The sequence below is a fragment of the Phaenicophaeus curvirostris genome, chromosome 2 (assembly GCF_032191515.1).
Source record: "Phaenicophaeus curvirostris isolate KB17595 chromosome 2, BPBGC_Pcur_1.0, whole genome shotgun sequence".
NCBI lineage: Eukaryota > Metazoa > Chordata > Aves > Cuculiformes > Cuculidae > Phaenicophaeus > Phaenicophaeus curvirostris.
The window spans coordinates 119,051,751-119,072,500 of record NC_091393.1 but is presented as its reverse complement, the minus strand read 5'-3'; the positions used below and the strand labels follow the sequence as shown (position 1 = coordinate 119,072,500).

The 20,750-nt window shown below is 42.5% G+C and overlaps 1 protein-coding gene across 3 annotated transcripts in view; it reads left to right on the top strand.

Moving 5' to 3' along the window:
- The window catches only part of KIF13B (kinesin family member 13B), a 144,734-nt gene that overhangs the window by 46,392 nt on the left and 77,592 nt on the right, over positions 1–20,750 (top strand). For 2 of the 3 annotated variants that reach the window (XM_069850601.1, XM_069850600.1), the window contains exons 3-8: positions 12,625–12,640; positions 14,613–14,673; positions 16,583–16,675; positions 17,333–17,513; positions 17,913–18,000; positions 19,661–19,795. In XM_069850601.1, the coding sequence (XP_069706702.1) occupies positions 12,625–12,640; positions 14,613–14,673; positions 16,583–16,675; positions 17,333–17,513; positions 17,913–18,000; positions 19,661–19,795 (574 nt within the window). The remainder of the gene's footprint in view (positions 1–12,624; positions 12,641–14,612; positions 14,674–16,582; positions 16,676–17,332; positions 17,514–17,912; positions 18,001–19,660; positions 19,796–20,750) is intronic. The other variant, XM_069850602.1, reaches the window with a different exon arrangement.

Sequence of the window (20,750 nt, the reverse complement as noted above, 5' to 3'; positions counted from 1 at the left end):
AGAGATAATAGCATCCTGTATAGCACAGAAAATTAATTACCTACTCGTTTCATACGAATGATGGACTTTAAAGTCCCTTCCAACCTAAACCATTCTGTGATTAAAACCCTTGAGGATTATCTGATTCCCTAAATGAGAGCTTTTAGCTGGAACACAATAGGCATGACAGAACTGCAGTTTTTTAAAAATGTTACATGGTGCATTGACTCAAGAATAGCTTTCAAAATATTTCCATTTAAAAATGGCCACAGCGATTTGCTGAGGTGTCAGGGAGAAGAATAGACAAAGCAGATGCAAAGTTTGTCATGTGGATAAAGGATAGATTTCGGAAATGGAAGGGCACAGAGGAATGCTGCAGCAAATCAGCAGCACTTCTTCAGGCAGCAGTAGTTGACACTTTACTGAAGAAATCGGTATTTTGCAGGGAGAAGGAAATGGAAGTGCTGAATACGCAAGCAACGTTGCAATCCTGTAGCCAAGGTCAGGTGCTGCATCTTCAGGCTTGTCCCTTGTAGCTGTACATTCAGTTGCCTCTTGGCTTTATGATTTGCATGGTGTGCCCACAAGCTTTCCTTTTCAATCCAGAGATGAGGTTTTTGCTCAGAACAAGTTCTTGATGATGCAGATCTATACACTTTCATGCAGTTCTAGGTTTAAGCAAATATTTCATTCTGCTTGGAGTGCTGTGGCATTTTTTCAGCAGTCCAGAGCCATTTGTAGGGCGTATATGGGACATGGGAGCTGAGCTGTCATGGTGAAGGCTTGCCTGTAATTTTCATAATATGCTGTATTTTCGCTTTGCTCCTAAGCAAACAGGTTAATTATAGCTTATTTCTCATCCGCATGCTGGGAAAATAACAGCTGATTTGGATGGAACAGTGAGGAGAGGGGTTTCTTTTCTAGGTCAGGCAAAGGAGCAGCTTGGGGCAAAAACATTATCCTGAAAAACAGCAGACAGAGGGGCTGCAGTGGGATCTTGGCTGCTTGACTTAGTGGTTCTTTATAGTCTTAGTTTCTGTGGAAGAAAGATTTTATTTATTTCCTCATGCCAGCTACTCTGCTGGTAAGATTTGAGTCCTTAGAGCTCATTATGGCTTGGAGAAATGACAACAGAAAGGAACACCTGCTTTCTGTAGCGGGGGTATGGGTAGGTGAGGAAAGAGTCTCTTCTCAGCATTGCTTGTAATAGATCTTGCAGCTGCTGAACTGCTTGAGTGGGTTTGCATAAATATAGTGCTGGGTAAAAAGACTTGAAATAATTGTGAAGAAAAAGTCATGCATCAGTGTATGCCAAAATGCTTCAAATTTCTGTTGACATTCAGCATACAGCAAATGTCAAAGTGGGTATTGATTGCTGCCTGTTTTCAAATCTTCATATTATCAGCTGAGTTTGCTGAAACAGGTTGGAGGAATATAGATAGCATTGAAAGAGTTGATGGGGGGAAGGTGTCATCTGTGCTCTTGGGAAGAAAGAGAGAGACAGCATAACACATTTTTCCCTTTTGAGAGATATCGGTGATTTTATTATGGCTGAGTGCTTGAGGCTTCTAATATATTTCAAGATATTTTTGAAGTGCTCTTTTTGACAAGCTGCCATTCTTGGATTCTTTTCTTACTACAGTGGTTCACAGGGGCTGTGCTGTTCTTTCACCTCCCAGGCTCCTTGGACGTCAATGGGAAGGTTGAGATGAGAGTAAATAGGTATTGTGCAACAACCTCTGGTTTATCGCTGTGATCATGAGACGTGTACATGCTGAATTAAGGAAATTCAGGAAGTTATTGAACTGTGGAAGAAAGACGAATAACATCTATGCTAATGACCAACCCTTCTTGCCTGCAGCTCTTGTCATTCCTCGCAGTACGCAACTAGATCATCATCGTTTGTGGTTTCTAGTCTGCATGTAGTTTTAAATACTGCTTGAATTCCTAATTTGGAGTTGGATCCCAAACAGGCCATGAATAGACTTGCCATGTGAAAATAATACTTTGATTGGCAGCTGCCTAGTTCTGGAGGCACCAAAACTGACTCTGAGGTAGGGAGTTTTGCACTATGTGCCCAGCCAAGAACTTCCCTCTTCTCAGGGATGCTCGGTGATGCTGAAATTGCACTGAGATTCAGAAAGTAACTGGACACTGCATCCAGTGACATTCCCAACCTTGTAAATACACTGTGTGTACACAAAGCACAATATTAAGATAGTTTTCTTTACAAAATGTGGCCACAGCAACGTTCTTCTTTGAACTGCAGCTGTTTCAAGTACTACCTCCTTGCTTAGTGGCCTGTGGACTTACAGGTCAGAGAACTTGAGTCCATGCATCTCCCCAAACCAACATCACCCTTTACAAAGAAAGGAGGATGTTACTCTTCACTTGAAGACAAGACAAATTTGTGGAACCAGAAAACAAGGTGAAAGACATAGTTTCACTTATTTAGAACATCAAGCTGGAAGGTGTCTTCCCAGCTGCTGTCTTTGTGATTATCTAACATAAATTGCATGGACAGTCATGAGATAAATCACTAATTTCTTTGGGGATGTAGTCATTGCAGAAAATATATGGTAGCAGGTATTGTAATGTAGAGCTTCTTTATGGCCGAAGTTATCCATTGGGAGGAGGCTTAGGAATAGGGAATTAGCAAGTACTCAGAGACAATTAAGCAACTGAGAGGCACATCTTCTGTGCATTATGTTTTAAGGGAGTTAGGGCATATTAAAAAGAAATAGAAAATATTACTAGATTTTTAATGCTCTCAAAAAATTACTTGTTCCCTGGGTTGAAGAGTCCTTGGAGTAATTTCTGTCTCTTCCAGTGACTGCCTGCTTAATTATGAGGTTGAAGGGCCTGTGGACTCCTCTTAGGATTTGGAGCCTTCACAACTGCAGATTCTTTCATACGAGATGCTCTTTATCATGGACTAATCATTTTCCCTCTTCCTTGTTTGAAGCAGAGAGGTGCTGAAGCAGGTTAAATTTTTTGTTGGCTAAGATTGCGTGCATGTATTTGTGTACGGGTACAGTTTGTAAATATAAGCCAGTCTGCAGGGAAAAATCAGCTCTCCTCCAAAATGATTGAGTGATGTATTTGTGTTTCCAAGGGGTCAGACAAACTCTTACTGGTTTAAAGTAGAGAGTCTAATGAGTTTATGAATTGGATGATGCTACCTGGAGTCCTGTGTTTGGTCCTGGAGTCCTCAGCATGGGAAGGACATGGACCTGTTAGAGTGAGTCCAGAGGAGGCCACAAAGATGATATAAAGCCTAGAGCATGTCCTATACAGGGACAGGCTGAGAGAGTTGGGGTTGTTCAGCCTGGAGAAGAAAAGGCTGCGAGGAGACCTTAGAGCAGCCTCCAGTACTGAAAGGGGCCCCAGGAAAGCTGGGGAGGGGCTCTCGATCAGGTAATGTAGGGATAGGATGAGGAGGAATGATTTGAAGCCAAATAGAGGGGAGAGTGGGATGAGATCTTGGGAAGAAATGTTAGATACCAGGAGGAAATATACGATGAAGGTGATGAGGCCCTGGCCCAGGTTGCCCAGAGAAGTGGTGGCTGCCCCATCCCTGGAGGTGTTCAAGGCCAGGCTGGATGGTGCTTGGAGCAACCTGATCCAGTGGGAGGTGTCCCTGCCCACGGCAGGGGTGTTGGAACTAAATGAGCTTTGAGGTCTCTTCCAAACTAAACCATTCTATCATTAAACTTGTATGACAGTGGCTTGGCTTTTTAGCCCCTGCCTTAAGTTAGAGGCTATACTGGATGAGACTGCTGTGCGAACAGACACCTACTTAGCAGATGCTGTTGAATAAGGTTATTGTACGTGTTTGTGTACAGCTATGCAGACACTCACATGCTGCTCTACCTACCTCTTCAGGAGCTCGTCATGCAGCTCCTGGGCTGGCTGGAGATCACATTTAACTACAGCAAGTCACGCCATTCTCCCAGAGGCAGAGCAGGTTTTCTGCCAAATCCCAGGGCTAAAACCATCGTGTTTCCATCAGGAGATCTGTCAGCGGAGTTAATAGGTTGGAGAATCCTAAGTGGGCTTTTTTTTCCTCCTGCTCATGGTTGTAAAGTGATAGCTACTTTAGGATCTATTAAAATATATTGCAATTCACAATAGCAATAGAAAGTTTGGGTACTGGCTGTTCACCAGACATTCTCTAGAGAACAACAGTATCCCCACATCCGAGTGTGTACAAACAAAAGGATAAAGCTGTAATCTTCTTGTCATAACACGAGCTTTCTGGGATACATACACTACTAGAATGTGGTCAGGACTAAGCAGATTATTGCACTGGGACCAACAATACAGAAAATTGAACTCCAACTAGAAAACAGCCCGAACCCACAAAGCTGCTGTTCTGCCCTTGTTTTTCTGGGGGGGGCTGTATTTTTGGGTTTTTTTTTAATTTGAATGAGCTGGCAAAAATTGTTTTGTCAGTAGAAACTAAGTAACCACCAACTATGCCTGGAATGCCTTGGAGCACTGGAGGAATTTTCCAAGTAACAGTGATTACTTTTGTTCCTTTTAGCTGTACAAGTTTCATCGTTGAACTGTGTATGCTCTTTCCCACTTTTTGTGATGTATTTGAGGATTTTTGTTTTAAAGAGACTTTCTGCTAGCGAACAATTTTTTGCTCTAATAGGAGCTCAGGATTGCTGTGGAGGTAAAAAAAAGACTTTGTAAGAACAGTATTAGTGGGAGGATGATGGATTCTGGGTGATAATCCAGAAATTGGAGCCTAGTAGAACCCAGCATTTTGATAGCACTTGATATACATGTAAAAATGGGAATCATAGAATCACTTGGTTGGAAAAGACCTTTGAGGTCATAGAGTACAACCGTACCTGTCCACTGCTAAATCAGATCCCTGATCACCTCATCTACCCATCTTTTAAAGAATTCCAAGGATGGGGATTCAACCACCTCCCTGGGCAACCTCTGCCAGTGCCAGAGAACCCTTTCTGTGAAGAATTTTTTTCTGATGTCTAATATGACCCTCCCCTGGTGGAACTCGAGGCCGTTTCCTCTTGTCCTGTCTCTTCTTCCTTGGGAGAAGAGACCAACACTCACCTCACTCCAGCCTCCTTTTAGGGAGTTGTAGGCACTGATAAGGTCTCTCCTCAGCTTCCTTTGTTCCAGGCTAAACAGCCCCAGCTCCCTCAGCTGCTCCTCATAAGGCTTGTTCTCCAGCCCCTTCACAAACTTCGTTGCCCTTCTCTGGATGTGCTCCAGCTCCTCCATGTCTTTCTTGGAGTGAGGGGCTCAAAACTGAACCCAGGATTCAAGGTTGTGGCCTCACCAGTGCTGAGTCCAGGGAGACAATCACCTCCCTAGTCCTGCTGGCAACACTGTTTCTTATACAAGCAAAATGAATTAAAAAAAAATAATAAAAAAAAGAATATTTATAAACTGTTAGACCAAACAACTTTAAGTACCTTATCTTCTGAAATATGCTGCGAAAATGGATTTCTAAGTATTGTAGGATAAAGAGCCCTGAAGTGATCAAACTTGATTTAGTTGGCATTTCCTCTCATTGTCTACCTGCCAGCAGCAAAATGTGTTGCAAGTTGTAGTTGAGAGGAAACAACCCCTCAATGAATTCTACTGTTCCTTATCAGTTGTCATACCGCTGTCTTTCAATTCTGTCTGTGCCAGGGAAATAAAGAAATGTATTGTCTACATTTTACTTCATCATTGGCTGGCTTGCTTCTATGCCAGGAAAGAAATTCTTTAGCTGAAATTTAAACAGTAAAACGCTGAACATTGCAGTGTCTCTTCTGACTAACTGCCAGCTCTTCAAAACACCTTATTCTGGATCTTTCAGATAGAAAGAAAAATGCTGCCAGTTAAAGGACCTGCATCAGAAAGATTGCAGGGCTCCTGAACTTCAAACAAATGCAAGATCTTCCTGATAGGTTTTTTTGTGCCCCCATCCTTATCTGGCATGCCTGAAGATGTCTCCTTCAGACTTGCTGGTGCTAGAGCTCCTCAGGAATTCCTGTGAAACATATCAGCTTCTCCCCAGTTGGAAGCTCCTCTGGTACAGTGGAAAATTTACTTGCTTATTCGCAGTGGAATAGAAACTGAAAAATTGTAAGTCCTATTATTTCAAAGTGAAAGACTGCAAAGGAGTGGTTTGTTGAATCCTGCCTCCCATTACAGGCAGGTATCTGCTGCTGAGGCAGAGGAATCGATGCACACATCCTTTCAAAATTATGCTCTACACCAAGTATTTGCCCTCCAGGATACAGCTGGGGGTTTAACTCAAAAGTCTTGTTTGAAGGCTGAGTTTACTTGCACAACCCTTCAGTCCGTCCATCGCTCCTCAAACAAAGCTGCCTACATTTGCTGAGTAAAGCTCTGCACTAAGTTTATATGAATGTGGTATTTGGTTTTTCTGAGGTGCTCCTAAGCATCGTTATCCTGCTGTGTCTTTGGAGGGTTTCCCCAAAGGTGATGGTGAGAGTTTGAGTGGGGAAGCTCATGGCAGGTGAGTGAAAAAGGAGCACTATGCAAAAGCCACAAAAGCAATTGAGCATTATGGTTGGAGCACCTCCCATGGGAGGACAAGCTGAGACAGTGGGGTTGTTCAGCCTGGAGAAGAGAAGGCTCCAGGGAGACCTTAGAGCAGCCTCCCAGTACTGAAAGGAGTCTATAGGAATGCTGGAAAGTGGCTCTTTATCAGGGAGAGCAGGGATAGGATGAGGGGGAAGAGTTTGAAGGTGCAAAAGGGGAGATGGAGATGAGATCTTAGGAAGAAATGTTTTCTTGTGAGGGCTGGGAGGCCCTTGGTGGATGTCCCGTCACTGGAGGTGTTGAAGGCCGGGTTGGATGGGGCTTTGATCAACCTGATGCAGTGGGAGGTGTCCCCGCCCATGGCAGAGGGGTTGGAACTGAGTGATCTTTAAGGATCTGACTCAAACCATTCTAGAATTCTGTAATAGTTCAGGATTTTTCATACAGGTGCTGTTTGGGGCACACTTAAGCAGGGAAGGAAGGAGAGAGAGATTACTAATTCTGCTCAGTGTAGCATTAGTTATTTGGTTCCAGGGAACAGCTGATATATGGCGCAGTAGTTATTGTACTGCTTTTGTCTTCAACAAATCCTGTGATGCTGTGGCTTCATTAATAGTGGCTGAGGTTGGAAGGGAACTCTGGAGGCCATCAGATATTAGTCCTTTTGGTGCTACACAGAAGTTTCTTCCCATTGACACGGTATGGAGCCCAGCTCTGGGGCTGCCTGTCCCCTTGTGCTGATTGACATATGTGTTAAGTGACAATGAATGTGTAGTTACAGCATTGAACTTCTCTTCCTGATTTCCTTGGAAGTGTGGAGCAGGCATCGTGCTTGTGAGTGTTGCAACAGACTCTGTGAATGTGGGCTGTGAGCTCTGTACACTTGATACTGGATTTAAGGAGTATCAGAGGCACAGTGGTTGGCACTATATCTCAGCCTTGAGAGGAGAAGGTTTAGGGGAAACCTTATTACCATGTGCCAGTACATAAAGGGTGTCTACCCAAAGGATGGAGGCTCCCTTTTTACAAGGAGTCACGTGGAAAAGACAAGGGATAATGGGCCTAAGTTGCTCCTGGGGAGATTCCAATTGTATTCCAGAAGAAAATTTTTCACTGTGAGAACAGTTAAACATTGGAATAATCTCCCCAGGGAAGTGGTGGATTCCTCTACACTGAACGTTTTTAAGACTTAGCTTGACAGAGCATCTCATTGAAACTATAGATCAGCTAAAAAAAAGTTCGGCCCAGATGATCCTTGAGATCCCTTCCAGCCTGGCATTCTATGATTCTAGTATTCTGTACAAAGAACATGCTACAAAGTGGAGTTGGTCCTGTATCCAAAGGATAAATTGCTGTGACACATGATGCGAACTTTACTTTTAATAAAGTATATGTGAATACAAATGGACTTAAGGTAAGCTAACTCATCTGGGAGCATAAAGATGTGGTCGTACAGAGTGATCGCTGGGAGACACCGATGCCTTTATGCTGCTGAGCCTCAAGTTTTTCTCCATCGGTATCTTTTTCTAGTTGGGTTTTTAGCTACTTCCAAGGGTTTATGCTGAGCAGTTCCTCCTGAAGGGCATAAAATAGTGCTAATTACACTGGAATTTGATATATATTTGGTTTTGCAGTGGTTGTGGAAGATTGGAAGTGGAAAGCAATAAACATTTCTGAGAATTTGCTGGGACCTCCCTAATTCATAGTAACGGTTGCAATTGTTCCCTCTCTCGTTTTTTTGGGTTTTTTTTATTAACCCACACATTCTTTTAATATTTTGCTTTTCCAGAAGATTCTGCAAATGATAAAATTATATGTTTCAATTCCATATATCCAGCATAGCCTTGTGCCGTTGAGCAGTATCAGCAAAATGAATAGTTTGGATGATGTTGTGGTCACTGCTGGCGCAGTAGATGTTCTTTTTAAGAAAAAAATTGCCTGTCTTGTCAGATCAGCTGCAGTCTCTGGACCTCTATTCCCTGCTTTCTGCCTCGTTGCCTCCCACCTTCTCCTCCTGTTTGCCCCAGCTGCCTGTTTCTGACTGAGACAAGAAGCAGGATGCACTGTGACTGATTTAGAGCATGTGCTGATTTGCCAGCTGGCTGCTATCTCTGTGCTGTGGGGCAGCCAGACAGAACAGATAAGGCCAGATAAGGCCTGAGCTCTCCTCACCTCTTCCTAGTTTCACCTCTACTCGTTCGCTGTGGTGTTTTCCCCACAAGATTTGAAAAATCGATAATATATTTAAGGTCAGTGTCCCTTCCCTCTCCTTTTGAATCTGGAAAGCCGGAGTAAAATCTAATCTCAGATGTTATTAAAATAGCGATAATAACTTGCTGAACAGAGTGGTTTATTGCGCTTGAATAGCTTCATCAGGGGGTGCAGGAATAGGGTGAGGGGGAGTGGTTGTAAGCTGAAACAGGGGAGATTTAGATTAGATACCAGGAGGAAATTCACAATGAAGGTGGGGAGGCACTGGCCAAGGTTGGCCATAGAAGTGGTGGCTGCCCCATCCCTGGAGGTGTTCAAGACCAGGCTGGATTGGGCTTGGAGCAACCTAATCCAGTGGAAGATATTCCTGCCCCTGGCAAGGGCTTGGAACTGGGTGGTCTTTAAGCTCCCTTCTAACCCAAACCATTCTATGATACGATTAATTGTTAGCAATTCTATTATTTTTAATGAAATAGAAGCAGTAGTGATGTTGGATATGTACTGATGGTCTCGGCTGGGAATTGCTCTGGTTTTATCCAGTGTTGAAATTGTGCATAAGACCTGTGAAATCACAAGCATTTTTATATGAAAGCAAATACGTCCTCGTCAAGAAGCTTGTAACATGTAAGAGCTAGCTTAAAAAGAAGTGATTACGCAGGGCTACATGTCTTCTTTCATTCTTGAAACAGCTTATATATTCGCTTGGCTGTAACAAATAAAATAGTAATAAATGTAGGCAGTTGTTTTAGAGTATTTTATTCCTCCTTTTTTAATTTTAGAACGCCTAGATACATTAGATTCCCCCTACTGCTGTTTGACATTGAGTTGAAAAGAGATAAAAGAGGCGAGCTGGCGAAGGGCGATCCTGTCAGTCTGGATTCCAGTGCAAATCTGTAGCTGAAAGCATCTTGGTGACACCCTTCAGTAGCTGAAAGATAATTTTTCCCTTCGTGTTTTGGACCGTTCTGCTGCATTTGAGATGGATGGGACTTACTGGCTGTCAGCCAGGGAGAGACAGTGACTCCTGCCTGCACCTCTGACATGGCAGCGTCCTCAAGGACCCTATTGTGTGGCTTCTCTAACACTACTACTGTGTGCTCCCTTCCACTCATAGAGTGGTTTGGGTTGGAAGGGACCTTAAAGCTCATCCAGTTCCAACCCCCCTGCCATGGACATGGACATCTCCCACTGGATCAGGTTGCTCAAAGCCCCATCCAACCTGGCCATGAACACCTCCAGGGCTGTGGTGGCCATAACTTCTCTGGGCAGCCTGGGCCAGTGCCTCCCCACCCTCACAGGAAAAGATTGCTCTCTAATATCTAATCTAAATGTCCCCTCATTCTGCTTAAAATTGTTCCCCCTCATCCTACCCCTGTTCCCCCTCCCTTGTAGACAGTGGCTTGGACATGAGGTTTGGTGTCAGCCGTTTGCAGGTGACACAACTGGATGTGTTTTTTCTGCTTTAGAACTACTCATGATTCATTCCAATCTGTTGAGTTGTCAATATTGGGATCCACTGGTGGGGTTTTTTTTGCAAACACTAGCCTTAACCGTAGGAAATGTCCTTTGCATACTTTGCCATCATCCATGTTTTGTTGTAGGAGATACTTCGATGCTCTGTAGGAGATGCTGTTGCTTGGCATTTATGATTTTATCACCTCTCATACTTTGGCATGGAGACTCCTCTAAACACCCGGCACTGTCGGTGTGTGCTTGTAGCTGCCCAGGCTGCTCTGGGTGCTGCGTCTCCATATCTATTAATTTCCCAAAGGATTTCCGATCAAGCTGAAAACCTTCTGATGGGTTTCTGGGCTCAGCTGTCGCAGCACACGGCTGCAGCGCTAATGGGTTTGGATGTGCACAGCACAGTGCTGGGTAATATTGTATATACCCTTAATGTTTTCCTTAGGGAAGCATTTGTCAGATTTATTCTCCTCTTGGTCCAAAGGTCACAGATGAAGCTACAGCTCTACGTACCTGTGCTGTATCCTAAGCGCTGTGCGCTATGTTTCTTGGATGTAGGTTTTCCATTTGCAAATGTTTGTATTAAGTGAGGCTGCAAGTGAGACACAGTTTTGTGTGTTTGTGCAGCTCTTTACCAAATGAGATACTTATGTTAAGACCTCTAGTCTCACCTAATCTTGAGGATTTAAGTAGCCTAATATATAATCCATCGTCTTAACATTGTACATGTGATATGACTGCTGAGATGATGTCGTTGTTGCTGCTTTAATCTAAATACTTGATATAATAATATGTGCTGTATTGAGGGCTGGAAAGGTCATCTGCACTGTTGTGATATAATCCTGCCTTGGAATGATGCTGGGGAATATGAGCATAACTGTGTGCTGAATTAAGAGCAGTGTCACATCTCTGGGTGCTAAACTCAGACTTAGGATCCAGGTTTGCTGTTTTCTTTAGTTTACAATTAGGATGATCTTCCTGTAGGAACAGGAACAAGCAGGAGAACCCCTAAAGGCCACTGAGCATTTTCTAGTGAAGTCCTTCAGTAAAAGGTTCCAGTAGCATTTCAGACCAGAAGGAGCCAAGAAAATGCTCTTGCGTCTCTCTTGGAGTAAACCAGAAGAGCTGTCTGCTCTCTTCTGTGTCTGGATCAAAGTCCTGGGGAGGGAGGTTCCCTCATTACGCCTCCATCTCTCTGACCCACCCCAGACCAACAGCTGCCACAGTCAAGAGTATGCTCATGAGGACTTTGGGAGAGCTTTTATTCAGACTTAGCCAGGTGGCAGGGAGGAAAGGGGTCGTGTTGTTATTATTGCTTGAATGACCCTGGAACGTGGCTGTCATGGAGTAACCTTGGCTTAAATAACCCCCCAGCGTAGCAAGTCGTGCCGACTGCTGTGGTCCAGAGGCACTGTTGTTCTCTTGCATCACACAGATATGCGTGTTAAATCTAAGCCCGAGTAAAAAGAGATGGTGGAGGCTTGTTTAATAAATAATTGTTTTTGAGAGGCAGTGCTGAGAAGTTACTATTTTAAAACTTACTTCTTGACCCGTATGAGCAGGAAGAACTCAGAGAGTGGTCTTACACGGCTCCCATGTCCTTCTCCTGCTCTGTTCAACAGAAATCAGTGGTGCTTGCCGCAAGGCTTTACTTGTTACTGATGTCAGGAGATTCCTAATCTCATGTGGAAGGTCCAGGACAAGGAGAATATTGGTTCCTTGTCGTGAGTTTGCATTTCTCCAGTCCTGTCTACATGGGAAGGCCGTGTAACCTGCTGGTGGGGCACTGACTCGTGCTTCCTCATTGTTTTAGAGTTCACACCAGTATTTACTGAGTTGTGTAAAAGAAACTTTTAAATTATGCACATAACAGATTAAAGGAATTGTTATTCTTCACTCGTTCTTTTAGGGACACAAATGTTTGCTCTGCTGTCCCAGCAACCATGAGGGAACTGAGTTGGGCACGTCCGAGGGCTGGACTCTGAAATTTCCTCTTGAATAACTCTCCTGAAGTTCCTGTTTGAGTGGTTTTGGAAATTTTTACGTTGCTTGAGTACTTTGTTTTTAAGAGACAGTGACACCAAACTGTAGAGAGTGGTATGTCAGGAAAAACAAACTGGGAGAGATTGAGCAAGAGCTGGTGGCAGAATGAGGAAAAACAGTGGCTTTGAATTAAAATCAACTTGTTCAGGGCAGCATCTCAGATTTTACCCTGAAATAAGATAACATCAGTTTATAAAATGACTTGGGATCTGTAAGCAAGGGGAGGTCTGAGGAAAGAAATGAACATTTTAAGTGCAGCATTCCAATAAGAAGGTATTAATGACGGAGAATTAATCTCAAATCACTACAGCTAACAGTGTTTTTCTTTTGTCTTTCTTTTTCTGACTCCAACCCTTACAAAATCCTTTCTGCTCCTGATGCTTTGTGGAACAGCAGGACTCAACCGAAGGTAAGGACTTCTATTGTGTGTTAAATCAGAGTGAAAAGTTGTCCTATCGCTTATTCAGTCTTGAATTATCCAAATATTAAAAGCATTTTGCAAAACAGCTCTGTAGTTGATCAGCTGTTGAGCAAGAAACTTGAAGAATCTCCTTGCTGCAGAAGAGCACTGTACAGCCTGTGCCAAGAACTGAGTCACAGGAACAAATGAGAACACACATACTCAGCATTACAGGCTGCAAGTGGAAAACTGCTTGTTATTTGTGGGCCTTTAAAAGCATTTTCTGGTATTTGGGATAAGGCAAACTCATTTTGTTGTTGTGGCTTATGATCTTGTGACTCTGGTGCACAGATATTTGTGTCTATCCTGACTTATCAGTATTCAGCTTTATTGGTGTGTTCTTAGAGCCCATGATGATTTGTTAAATGCTCTGTTATAATAACGTGCTTAATTGTATAATAAATTTGAATAACCAGAAAACCTTAATTTTAAATAAGCAGGCTGTTGTTTTCTTGATCAGAGGGTGTAAAATATCCACTTTTATCTTTTGAGGCTGAGACATTAATGTGGTATATCAGAAAAAAAACCCAACAGTGTATTTTTGAAGAAAAGCTATTTAGATTTCAAGGATTTTGCTATACTAAGCACTTTTGTAAACACAGATAGTAAGCTTGGATGTGTTGGTAGTATGGATTTTTGAGTCTTGCATATTTTTTCTAATTATTTTAATATAAATAATTGAGGAAGATTTGCTTCACTGCTCCTTAAACGATTTTTCAGATTCCATTATATGATCTGTTAGGAAATGTTATAATTGAGGTAATTCTTTAGAGACTCAGTATTTCTTTTTGGGGTTTTCTCATTATCATTATAGATACAATGCAACACTTTTTGTTCCTGCAGTCTTTGCTGGTTAAGAAATGTTTGGTTGGGTGTTTGTGCAGATGCTAGTTCAGGATTGGTGCCCGTAGCACAGAGACAACAGACTTCACTGAAATGGAACATAGAATCACAGAATGGTTTGGGTGGGAAGGGACCTTAAAGCCAGTTCCAGCCCCCTGCCATGGGCAGGGACACCTCCCACTGGATCAGGTTGCTCCAAGCCCCATCCAACCTGGCCTTGAACACCTCCTGGGATGGGGCAGCCACCACTTCTGTGGCCAACCTGTTGTGTCACATCACCCTCATCGTGAAGAGAAACTTTTGCCTTTGTGAATGTAGGTCAGATATTACACTGTATAGTTTGGTTTTTTTCTTACGTATCCAGGGAAGTTGTTTATGCACACACCTGGTTTTGCAGCCTGAGGCCCTGAAATGTTCATTGTCAGCTTTGAAGGGTATCTGGGGACCTTTAAATGGATTTGCCACAAAATTAAAAACCTCTCTGTTTAGAAAGGTTATAGTGCTGCACTTCTCATGATAAAACTGATTTGCTTTGTGTTGTTCTTTACCAGTATTAGACTTCGGTGATGACTGCTGTTTGTCAGCAGTCTTTAAAGACATTCACCTCATGGACGAAAAGAGATGCCTATCCTAAGGCATGGGCTTGATTTATGGAGATGGGAGACACCGCAGATGGTAGGCAGGAACAGCCAGGGGACATCTGGCAGGGTGCAAAGTAGAAAATGTTGCAAAACAATTGAGTGCAAAGAGGGATTTAAAGGAAGATAAGGAGAGCTTCTTGACATGCACTCCATTGCCACGTGAAGAGCTTTTGGAGAACACAGAGTAGGATTCACAAAGTAGAAGGAAAAAATGAAAGCAAGGAACAAATAAAAGCCAGGAACAGGCTTATATGTAGGAAGATGCAATGTTTGTTTAGGTTTCACACAAATTAATAACTCTGTGGGCACGTGTGTTATGTTCAGAATGGCCGCAAGGCGCGTGATGTTAACCGATATAACACAGAGCTGTCAAAATTTTGGTAACGTGTTTGATTTGGCAACAGGTTTTATAAGGTGTTCTGCTTGTCTTCCTGCAGGTGTTTGCGTACGATCACTGCTTTTGGTCTATGGATGAATCGGTCAAAGAAAAATATGCAGGTAATATTTACTGTAGCTTTGTGCTCGTTGTCTCCAAGTGCAAATGATCTGATTAAACTACAGTATTTGCTACAGGGGACAGACCATCTGGCGCAAAGGGCCTTCCACTGCATGACTGCTTGGTGTCAAAAGCAAGAGGAAAAGCTTCCATCATTCCCGTTTCTCCTTTCCATAGATAATGATAATAGTGTTAGGCATCACTGACCGTTTGCAGCATGGGAAATGGAGAAATTCATAGAATCATAGAATGGTTTAGGTGGGAATGGACCTTAAAGCCCATCCAGTTCCAGCCGCCTGGTCATGGGCAGGGACACCTCCCACTGGATCAGGTTGCTCCAAGCACCATCCAGCCTGGCCTTGAACACCTCCAGGGATGGGGCAGCCACCACTTTTCTGGGCAACCTGGGCCAGGACCTCACCACCCTCAGAGGAAAACATCTCTTCCTAAGTTCTCATCTCAATCTCCCCCCCTTCTTTCACCTTAAAACCGTTCCCCCTCTTCCTGTGACTACAATGGGTTACTCGTATTTACATCTTTATTTAAAATACTGTTCCAAGTCCATTATTTTAAAATAATCAATTTCTTTTCAGGATTTGTGGAACATTGCTATATGTAATTTCATGTTTCTCGGTGCTGATGGGAGTTTGACATCATATTAGAACTTAATTATGGAGTATTACATATAGGGGTATGTGAATTCCTGTGGTCTGGTGAGAATGTGTACTGTATTTAGTTAAAAGTTTTGTGTGTCTTGTTATGACAGATTTTGGCAAACGATCATGGCAAAATATGAAATATAGTTGAACTCTCTGCTCTTGTGATTTATTCCTTTTATGCTAGTTGTCGCTTAAAATCGGGAATCAGTTAAAGCTTGTTTACATTTATTTTTTAAAAAAAAATCAAGAGAAAAATAAAAGGTTTTAGTGTCTCTAATAAATAACCGTTGAATGGTAATTTATGGAGGAACTGAGAAAACCATGACACTTGCAGCTGTACACATTACAGGCAGGTAGAGTTTTTGTTTCCCAAACTGATGGATACTCATGTGTCACTTATATTCTGGCCTCTCATACATAGGAAGCGTTGGGTCCAAACCTATTCTGCTGTGCTTAGTTATTAGTAGTATTAATTATATTCCTATTAATTAGTGATTTTCATGAGGAATTCTAAATTCGGAGTGGACTTGAATGCGAAAGGGAAAGGTTTTTCAGGAACATTAATGTATTTGAGAGAACTTTTCAGTCCATGAAGTTCTTTCATGTGTTGCTCAGACTTTAGTTTCTCTGATTGATTTTGTTTAAACAGAAAGTACCAAAATATATTATGCTTTTTTTCCTCCGCTTGGAAAAGGAGCCAAAAAGCTGTTCCTACAGATCAAGTTCAATTACAAAAGAAGGGATATACACTGTGTTTTGCCGAGGTATGTCTTGTGCTTTACTACCTCCCACACAGTTCTGATTCCTTCTCTGCAAAATCTCATTGTGATATTAGTTAATACCTTGTACATATACAGTAAAATTATCTAGTGTCTACTAATTGCTCTAGATTAAAATCAAATGGCAGTTACTGAAATGTATGGGTTGGGTTTATTTTGAGGCAGTGTCATTCACTGGTAGATTTTCTGCTGATAAAACTTCTCGGTGTGACCATTGATAGGACATAGTTTTAGTCACATGCAAGCATATGTATGATAACCACAGCACGTGCTTCTTCCAGCAGCGTGAATCTGGAGGACGTCTACTGGGTGATGGCCTTGCTGTTCTAGAGGGAGCGAATACCACATGCTCTTTAGGCAACGGCAGCAGGAAAGCACAAACTGCTTTTACATAATTTTTGAAGAGTCCGAGTCAAGTTAAAAACATCTCTCTTGCTTTGTTACAACATTAACTTGTGTGTTTTATTTCTTAGGTCAAGATGTTGTTTTCAAGTGCCTTGGAGAGAATATTCTTCAGAATGCCTTTGAAGGCTACAACGCTTGCATCTTTGCCTATGGGCAAACTGGTAAGTCCTTTCTGGACATAAGAGAAAAAAAATCTTGTTGATATGAAAGCTTTTACGTTCTGCCCAGAGATTCTTTTCACAGCTGTTGTGGCATTGTTTTGGGAGAAATGCCCTGTGGTGCAGATAAGAAGTGTTTTTCTTTTATAACATGAGAAGTGAGGTGGATGGGATGAGAAATAGGATTTTTCTGTTGCTGCTGGCTACCCGTATTCCTCACACCTTAGATTATAATCTTTAGAGTGATTGTGATCGTCCTTGAGTTGAGTGCATCACGTGTACTTGCCGCTCTGCAGTTAGAATAATATTTAATTGTCCTTTTAAATGTAATATGCAAAAAGCATATGCTTGTGCAATTGATTTTTCTCGTTGTGGCACATATACGGGTGTTAGTGAGTTGTCTTCTGCAGCCCTACTGCGTCTACCTGAAAAAGTCTTCTCTGTCAGGTTGAACTAAATTCCTTGTTTTACTTTTCCTTTTAATTAAATAGTCTTTAGCTAAATCGTGTTTTGGCTCCTTTGAAATAAAAAACTGCACAAATATCTTTCACTGAAATGCAAATTATGGATTTTATTACCTCTTCTCTCTAATTCCTTGCCATGTTCTTCAAAGCCAGGTGCTTTGTTGCATGAACACTAATCATAGATTGAATTGCACAGGGTCTGGAAAATCGTACACGATGATGGGCACCGCTGACCAGCCTGGGTTAATCCCTAGACTTTGCAGTGGACTCTTTGAAAGAGCACAGAAAGAAGAAAATGAAGAGCAGAGTTTCAAAGTGGAAGTATCCTACATGGAGATATACAATGAGAAAGTCCGAGATCTTCTTGACCCAAAAGGGTAATTTATGCATCAACAGCACTGTAATATGTTGTCGTAGACTCTTCCTTTCCATAGCCAGTTTGCTTTACTGGATCCCGCCCAAGGCATTTGCATAAAATGGCTTTTGCTTCTGCCTGATCTCAGTGTCCTTTTTTTAAAATCAAAATGAACTAGTAGGACTAAAAGCGTGGAGTAAATTTGCCCTAACAGTAGCTTTTATGAAGTGACAAAAATGTCTATGTCAACATTTTACGTGTAGACATAAGGCTTTTTGTTTGCATTATAGTCCTTGTGCTGTGCTTTATCATGGCATTTGTTAGACCATCGTGTCTAAGATCTGTCTGTGAGATACAGACTTTCTATAAATGTTGTCTTAAGTCAGTCATGCTTATAAATAACCTTTTTTTTTCCAACCAGAAGCCGTCAGTCATTAAAAGTTAGAGAACACAGTGTTTATGGTCCTTACGTAGATGGCCTGTCCAAACTAGCTGTTGCTAGCTACAAGGTAAGGATCAATTTCATGGAAGGCTTGTGTTGACCTTTTAAACACTAGGTTCTGTCCCTGAAACAGCACAAAATTATTCAGCTGCTCCTGATTGCCATAGTAACATGGACTTTAGAGCAAGAGAGCTATATGATTGTTGTATTGTGATCATTGGGAAGAACAGTTAAGAGCAGAAATTCATCTTCATCCCGTACCATTAAATAATTGTGGAAGTATTCAATATAAATATAAATATTCAATCACAGAATGGTTTGAGTGGGAAGGGACCTTAAAGCCTATCCAGTTACAAACTCACTTCTGTGGGCAGGGACACTTCCACTGCATCAGGTGGCTCGAAGTCCCATCCAAGCTGGCCTTGAACACCTCCAGCGAGACTTCTCTGAGCAACCAGTTCCAACCCCTAGCCATGGGCATTGCAGGGGAATAGCTTTCCTCCCAGACTTAAGATGAATGTGTGCTGTACCCATGAGAAAGTGTTCCATCATTAATTACAGAACCAGGATTTAGCAAAGATGGGCTTTTAATGCTGTACCTTGCCACTTTTTGGCTGTCATGCTATTGCCTGGTAACTTCACTGAGCAGTGGCACACAGACATGCTGGAAATACAAACTCATGGTTTTTTACAAAGCAGGTACTTGAGAACATTGCATGAAACTTTCTTGCTGGGTAGTGAAGGTTTGTGTATGCATTTACAAAGTGCCCTAATAGCACCAATAAGCTGCAGGACAAATGAGCAAATATGGGATGAAGTTCTAGCATCTTAAACAAAACATGAAAATGGTGCAGTCCTTCATATTTAAGTTTCTCTAGGTGTTCGTCTACCTCTCTTTGCTGGTTTCTGTTAAGACAAGACACATCGCATGCTTTTCCGTTACGTGTTGCCCAGCAGCTTTGTGTAATACAGCATGCAGAGTCCAACTGGTCTTGTGGTGGTCTTCTGTTTGATTGGAATTCTTAGCATCATCCAGCTAGAGATGCATAAATAAAAGTTAAGCCCAACACCCTAATATTTTAACAGTTTACAGGATAGGTGTAAAACCCTGAAGCAAAGGAGCTGTATATTTCTTAATATCAGCTTAACCAATCAGGCGACTTTATAAGCTTTATGTAGGAGGAACATAATGACCTGTTCAGTGTGTTTCTGTTTTCTAAAGCTTTGGGCCTTTACAGTTCTCAGAAGGTGTTTTTCACAACTGAGGCTAAAATGTTACTGTGTCCAAACATGAATTACTGTTTCCTCACTTTTTAATGTGCCTTTGAGTGTTGCTCTGTGCAGCCAGGTGTGTTATTTTTGTTGATAATTTAATACCTAAGTAGAAGTAATGGGTGAACATGGATGTCACAACATGGTGCAATTTCTAGTCTTTAAAGGGGAGATAACAATTTTTTTTTCTCACACTGTTTATAGAATCATAGAGTGGTTTGGATTGGAAGGGACCTTAAAGCCCATCCGGTTCCAATCCCCCTGCCATGGGCAGGGACACCTCCCACTGGATCAGGTTGTTCAAAGCCCCATCCAGCTTGGCTTGTTACAAATAAAGAGTGGGAAACTTAGTGGGGAAAATACTTGCTGTATTTTACCAAAATGAGATTATTTTGGTAGATAATTGGAAAGCATGTTAATGCAGATGTGCTTATGGCTGTGAAAATTGTATCTAGGACATCGAGTCCTTGATGTCTGAGGGCAACAAATCTCGAACAGTGGCTGCAACCAACATGAATGAGGAGAGCAGTCGGTCCCATGCAGTCTTCAAGATTATCCTCACCCACACACTCTACGACGTACAGTCAGGAGTAAGTAAAACAAGTTACAAGGTCATTAGCAGCAGTTAATGAGCTGTCCCAAAATATTGTTCAGGTATGATGACTTTCAAAGCCAACAGCTGTAGAGAGCCTATACCAGGAAATGAATCATAGAATAGTTTGGGTTGGAAGGGATCTTAAAGATCATCCAGTTCCAAGCACCTGCCATGGGCAGGGACGCCTCCCACTGGATCAGGTTGCTCAAAGCCCCATCCAACCTGGCCTTGAACACCTCCAGGGATGGGGCAGCCACAGCTTCCCTGGGCGACCTGTTCCAGTGTCTCACCACTCTCATAGTGAAGAAATCCTTACTTACATCTAGCCTAAATCTGCCCCTCTCCAGTTTATACCCATTGCCCCTAGTCCTATCACTACAAGCCTTTGTGAACAGTCCCTCCCCAGCTTTCTTGTAGGTGCCCTTCAGGTATTACAAGGTTGCTATAAGACCTCCTGAGAGCCTTCTCTTCTCCAGGCTGAACAACCCCAACTCTGCCTGTCCTCATAGGGAAGGTGCTCCAGCCCTCTGATCATCTTTGTAGCCCTCCTCTGGACCCATTCCAACAGTTCCGTATCCTTCTTATGTTGAGGATTCCAGAACTGGACACAATACTCCAGATGAGGTCTCACAAGAGAGGAATAGAGGGGCAGATTCACTTCCCTCGACCTGCTGGCCACGCTTCTTTTGTTGCAGCCCAGGCTATGGTTGGCCTTCTGGGCTGCGAACACACACTGCCAGCTCATGTTGAGCTTCTCATTGATCAGAACCCCAAAATCCTTCTCTGCAGGGCAGCTCTCAATCACATCATCCCCCATCCTGTACTGAAATCTGGGATTGCCCCAACCCATATGTAGGACCTTGTACTTGGCCTTGTTGAACCTTATGAGGTTCTCACATCCCCACTTGTCCAGCCTGTCCAGGTCCCTCTGGGTTACATCCTGCCCTTCT